This window comes from Papaver somniferum, chromosome 7 (assembly GCF_003573695.1).
Source record: "Papaver somniferum cultivar HN1 chromosome 7, ASM357369v1, whole genome shotgun sequence".
Taxonomy (NCBI): Eukaryota; Viridiplantae; Streptophyta; class Magnoliopsida; order Ranunculales; family Papaveraceae; genus Papaver; species Papaver somniferum.
The window spans coordinates 29,931,230-29,938,116 of NC_039364.1; the positions used below are offsets into that span (position 1 = coordinate 29,931,230).

General features: G+C 35.6%; 1 protein-coding gene across 1 annotated transcript; it reads left to right on the plus strand.

Annotated features, from left to right (window-relative positions):
- Positions 1–4,040: 4,040 nt before the first annotated feature.
- On the plus strand, positions 4,041–6,658 carry LOC113294453 (FACT complex subunit SPT16-like). The gene is made up of 3 exons (XM_026542845.1): positions 4,041–4,317; positions 5,586–5,782; positions 5,840–6,658. Exons 1-3 carry the CDS (start codon positions 4,041–4,043, stop codon positions 6,656–6,658), a joined length of 1,293 nt encoding a protein of 430 aa, XP_026398630.1.
- Positions 6,659–6,887: the final 229 nt, after the last annotated feature.

Sequence of the window (6,887 nt, forward strand, 5' to 3'; positions counted from 1 at the left end):
AAAAGAATTTTTACAAGAATAGATAATATGAAAGATACATCCACCAACCCTACGAGAAATTTGTTAACCCGCAATTTAGCAGTAGTGAAGATGAAGCTGAAGATTATTTAGACAAGAATTGGACTGAAGAAAAACGTCTTCGTTCAAATCAAAACTTCTCTGGATCTCTACCTGAATACAAACTAAAAGATGATATTCCAACTTTCAGTGACAGGTTCAAGATTGAAGAATTACTAGATTGGTTTTATGAAGTTGAGGCTTTTTTCGAATTCATGGAAGTACCAGAACGTTCTTAGTTTAAACTTGTAGCTTACAAACTCAAAGGAGGATCTGATGCTTGGTGGTTTAAACTTGGTGAAGATCGCAGGAATTTTGGTGAACCACCAGTACGATTATGGAGAAGAATGAAGGATCTCATTAAAGATAAATTTTTACCAAGAGATTATAAACATCAACTTTTTGTTAAACTTCAAGGTGCAAGGTTGGTAGAGGAATATGTGTCTGAGTTGTATAACTTAGTAGCACGTAATGAACTTAACGAAACTGAAGAACAACTTGTAGCTAGATTTATCGAAGGTTTGAATCGATTGATTCAATAAGGAATGACTCAATCAGTTTATACCATGGTTGAAGCTATACAAGAAGCCATTAAGATTGAACGACGTGTTCTTCGATCTCAAAGGTTTCCTTCAAGACAAAATTCCAAATATCAAGGTAACTTTAAAACTTCTTCTTCATACAATAACTACAGTGAAAATCCTTCTTATCAAGATGATATTCCTAGTCGACAACAGTTTCGAACTACCAACTTTATTAATTCTCCTATACCAAAGAATCATTCTCCTATTTTTCCTATTCCAGCTGAATTTCAGTCCGTACAACAACCTCAATCTGTTACTTCTTAACCAAGTAATAACTCAAATACTCGTTTTACCAGTTTAAACCAAACATATTTTCCTCCTCAACAAAAAAACTTGAATCCTTATGCCAAATTCAGAGGAGATAAGTGTAATAAAAGTCAATTTCCTGGTCATACTTCTTCAGAATGTCATAGAGTTCATGGACTTGTACAACAAGAATCAGAACATCGGATAAGTATAATGGTTTAGTTAATGATGATTTAGAGAAGTCTGAGGAAGAGGAAGCCGATGATTAATTAGCTGGAGAATTATACAGTGAACATTTCATAGGCATGATTCGACCCGTGTTACTTTCCCAACCACCTTTTTCACAAAGGAACAACATTTTCAGAACTAGGTGTTTAATCAAGGGAGTTACATGGGATCTCATTATGGATAGTGGAAGCATGGACAACTATATTTCAGCTGAGGTAGTTCAAAAGTTAGAATTACCAGTTACTCCACATCCTCACCCATATTCTGTAGGATGGGTCAATAGTTCTTCAACTCAAAATATTACTCACCAATGTCTTGTTGAATTTTCGCTCAAGGGTTATGAAGATTTAGTTTTATGTGATGTTATTAACATGTCTGCTGCACATTTACTACTTGGAAGGCCTTGGCAGTATGATATGTGTGTAGTTCACAATTGTTTTGAGAATACATATACCTTTTTCAAGGATGGCAAGAAGAAAACTTCAGTTCTTTCTAAATCTACAGCTATTTACAAAGAGCATAGTGATGGTAATACAAGCGCATTAGTGGCAAGCATTATAAAACAGTTACAAACACATTCTCTTAGTTCACATGAAGAGTCTAAACCAATGATAGTCATACCAGAAAAAGTGAAATATTTGATCAATCAGTTTCATGGTTTATTTCCGGATGAACTACCAAAATCTTTGCCTTCTTTAAGAGATTTACAACACCAGATAGATTTCATTCCAGGTGCATCTCTTCCTAATCATGCTCATTACAGATTAAGCCCTAAGGAGCATGAGATTCTGCAAGGACAAGTGAATGATTTATTGGAGAAATGTTTGATCAGGTTGAGTAAAAGTCCTTGTGCTAGTCCAGCATTCTTGTCGACAAAAAAGATGGAGGATGGAGAATGTCTATTGATTATCGAGCTCTCAACAAGATTACTATTCAGTATAGGTTCCCAATTCCAAGACTTGATGATTTGATAGATATGCTTGTTGGTTCTAAATTATTTTCTAAAATTTATCTTCGAAGTGGTTATCATCAGATTCGTATACAAATAGGATACGAGTGGAAAACAACTTTTAAAACTCAAGAAGGGTTATACGAGTGGTTAGTAATGCCAATTGGATTATCTAATGCACCCAATACCTTCATGAGGCTAATGAATCAAGTACTACAACCTTTTCTTGGTAAGTTTATCATTGTATACTTCGATAATATCTTGATATACAACAGTGATGAAGAGTAACATCTCTTTCATTTATCTCAAGTATTTCAAGCTCTTACTGATAAAGCACTTTATGTAAACCTAAAAATGTAACTTTTTGTCCAAGTCAGTAACCTTTTTGGGATATATTATTTCTGACCAAGGAATTTCAGTTGATGATTCTAAAATTAAAGTTATCTCTGAATGGCCTACTCCAACATGCATTAAAGATGTTCAAAGTTTCCACGGATTAGCGTCTTTTTATAGACGTTTTATTCGCAATTTTAACTATATAGCTGCTGGAGTGACTGACTGTTTGAAGCAAGAAACATTTATATGGACTAAAGAAGCAGATAAGAATTTTAATCTTCTAAAGGAAAAGTTGTGTAGTGCACCAGTACTTGCAATGCAAGACTTTTCCAAATCTTTTGAAGTTGATTGTGATGCATCTATAGTGGGAATTGGAGTCGTACTGTCTCAATATGATCACCCAGTTGCTTTTCATAGTGAAAAAAATTCAAATGCTAAGAAGAAACGGTCCACTTATGAGCTTGCATTATATGATCTAGTTCAAGCTTTAAAACACTGGCATCCTTATCTAGTTCATAGTGATGTTATTGTCAACACTTGCAATCAAGCTTTGAAGTTTTTGCAAAATTCGACTAAGGTAAATCGAATGCATGATAAATGACTATCCACCATAAATCAATATACTTTCTCTATTGAGCAAAAGAGTGGAAAATTGAACCAAGTAGCTGATGCTTTGAGTAGGCGTGCTCACTTCCTTGCCAGTGTGCCGTTTGATTACATCAAAGACTTATATATTACTGATGATAATTTCAAAACAATATGGGAGAAATGTGGACATATTACTACTGGATTTGAAGATTTCCTTATACAAGATGGATTTATATTCAAAGGTTGTCGTCTTTGTATTCCACAAGGTTCTTTGCGGCTTTATCTAATCCATGAACTGCATGGTAGTGGTCTTGGAGGCCATTTTGGTCGTGAAAAAACTATTACTTTGGTTGAAGAACGATACTATTGGCCTTCATTAAAAAGAGTTGTGCAGAAATTTGTTCAGAAGTGTATGGTTTGTCAGCGCTCTAAAGGTACTATTCAAAACACTGATTTATATACTCCTTTACAAATTCCTGATGCTCCTTGGGAAGATGTAAGTATGGATTTCATTTTTGGTTTACCCCGTACTGCTAAGGGCAATAATTATGTCATGGTAGTTGTTGACAGATATTCTAAGATGGCACACTTTGTAGCTTGCAAGAGAGCCACTGATGATTCAAATGTGGCTTTCTTATTCTTTAAAGAAATAGTTCGTTTGCATGGAGTGCCTAAATCTATCACTTCAGATCATGATACTAAGTTTCTCAGTTATTTATGAAAGTATTTATGGATGAGACTAGGAACTAAACTGCAATACAGTACTACTGAACACCCACAAATTGATGGTCAACCTGAAGTTGTCAACAAATCTTTAAGGAATTTAATTCGTGCTAAGATTGCTGAGTCTCAATAAAACCAATGGGAAACGTTTCTTCCTCACATGGAATTTTATTTTAATACCTCTGTGAACCGTTCTACAGGCAAATCTCCATTTGCTATCGTTTATTCGAAAGTACCAAATCATATATTGGATTTGGTTGTGTTACCTAAACCTTCCAAGTCTCATGCCAAGGTTGATCAACTACTTGACAAGGCTTCTCAACTTCATAATGAGGTCAAAAAATAAACTTGAAAATTTTAATGCTAAGTATAAGGCTGTAGCTGATCAACACAGAAGGTTTAAGACTTTTGAAGAAGGAGAGCTTGTTATGATACATCTTGGAAAAGAAAGTTTTCCAACTGGTACATACAACAAAACTAAAATGAAGAAATATGGTCCTTTCAAGATTTTGAAGAAAATAAGTGACAATGCTTATGTGGTGGATCTTCCTGCCAATTGGAACATATCTAATATATTTAATGTTCAGGAAATTTTTACGTTCCATAGTAAGAATGATTTGAGTTAATCAATTTCAGGACAAGTTGTTTTTAAGAAGGGGGACTGTTGTAGCACATCTCTACTTTTTTCTAGTTTCTTCTTAACTTGCTTATCAAGTTTATCCTTTCCTGTTTTAGTCTTTTCTTATTTCTTCTTTAGTGTTTTCCTATTTTTAGATTCTTCTTCATGCCTATATAAACAGGCATATATCGTTTTTTGTAGACACAATTATTATTATCAAGTTATTAAACAAACTCTGGTTCAGAGCATTCTATCTCTTTTCTCTTCCAAACCTAAATACTTTCATCTGTTTTCTCATCTTTTTCTTCCCTTCTCATCACCTGCAACCTCCGTGTTACAGTCTTCTAGCTTGTTATACACTAGAATGAGACAGGGATATATGTTTGCTCAGAGATTATAACTTGCGCTTGACTATAATTTACTCCACGCCTGTTGCAGTTGAACACCCCCAAACCTATTTTTTATTTTAGTTTTTAGTTTGGTTTTGGTTTTAGTTTTAGTTTTCTCCTACGATTGTGAACGCTACTATGTAATGTGGTCATTTCTATGACCGGACAATATCTCACGTAAGTTAAGACCTCACTGGTCATTTCTGGCACCTCCAATATGCATTGTTTCTCTTATATTGAAAGTCGTTGGTGTTTTCCATTAATTTCGATCCAAAACTTATACCCAGTCTCGGTAGTTGTTCCGATACGGATTCAATTTGATCTATTAGTATTTTGCATTTATAATGTTGTGCTTGAGAATGGCATAAATTTCGTGATTTGTCTATGCAGCTGCTGACCTTGGGCACAAGTGCATTTATCAGCAAGTCTGACTAGATACAACCCATTTGCTCAAACAAGCGATTGAAGGAAAATTTTAAGCTGTTCTGGAAGTTGATATTTAACGGGAAAGCATTCCATTATCTGGAGTCTGGATGTGTGTGTCACTGTTTTAAGTCGGTGCCCCCAAAATACAAACATTCTTAAAATAGGCACTTTGGCGAAGCTGTTTTAGTTGGACTCTGTTGAATACGAAGTAGCCCAATTTCTAAATATGGTCCTTCCTATGTAGTATATATAGGAAACTCCTCTTAGATTTCCCATTCTCTTCTAAGTTAGTTGTAACCCTCGACGGGACACATAAAATCAGAATTTTATTTCTGTTCCAGATGCAGATTTTGTTTTGCATCTCTTTTCAATGGTGGTACTCGAATCCCGGGCGGAAGGTACAAATTTTGTGCCTATCTCAAGTGTTACCTTTCCCACAGCTGAAAAATCTACTGAAGAAGATGAGGAGGAGTGTCGTAGAAAAAGTCAGGCAAGAATCGCTCAGTGGTTAAAGAGAACAACTGCCAGGAGATTGTTGGATGTGGGTAAGTCTAGTACAGCAAGTACTTCTGACGAGAATATAAAGGAACAAACAAGCTTCAGGATTTCTTCTTTTCGTTCTGTTCCCTTGGAACTGGTGATGCATGAAGAGCAATGAGTTACCAAGTTAAATGGCCTCACAATCCTTCCCAAGGTAGGAGGAGATGAAACCATTCATGGTACGCTTGAGGCATATTTAAACGGGTTCATATACACAACCTCTGGTATTCATATGGTTTTCATGCATAGAAATATAGGCGAGTATTTCATGCAACTTGGGGACAAGATGATGCCACCTCTCTTGCAATTCCGCTTGAAGCACCCCATCATGGTGGGGACGAAAGAGACAAAGGATATCCAATTCCAATTGGTGCCAACCCCTCTGGGACAGGTTAGATCTGACAAGGATTCAGAGAAACACGAGCAATTCAGGGATATAAGCCGTAATGACTATTTAAAGAATTTTGTCGACAAAGCTCAAGAAGTTCAGAAGATTTTCCGGAGTATGGCTTATCATCCTATAAATTTTCAAGCACTCGAAGAGTGCGAGTTTTATGGTGCTTTTCCCACGGGTGCATCAGCCATCTTTGCGGTGACAAATTTTTCCCTAGTTGTGCTTGAAGAGACACCTTTCGTTGTGATCCCATTAATAGAAGACATTGAGATTGTTAACCTGGCGCAGCTTGAAGTTGGAAAAATTTATATGACAGTCGTATTTGAATACTTCAAGCGTGATGTGCTTGAAATTCACTCGATTCCCTTGGAATTTCTCACTCGCATAAAACATCGTCTGAACTTTGCGTTTGTGAAGTACTATGTTAACAATAAAAGCCTAAACTGGAATTCCACAGTGAAAGAAATCACAGAGTTCCCTAAGAAGTTCATAGATTCCGGTGGATGGGATTCCTTAGGTCTCGAGGATAGTCTTACTTTGGCCTACTATCCGAGTGCCTATCAGGAACAATTAGAATAAGATGCCGAACTTGAGAAATACAAAAATGTTATTTTTGTAATATTTAATTATTTTTAAAAACGTTTAGAATTTTTAGAATTTTTAGTTTTAGAAAGTTTAGGAATACGGGATTTTCCTTCAAAGAGACAAGTCTACTGTAATTTTACACGCATTGAATGAAAACATAAATTCTTATTATTTTTTTTAACGATCAAAGAAAATAGATTAAAAGGCATACACAAGTCGTGTG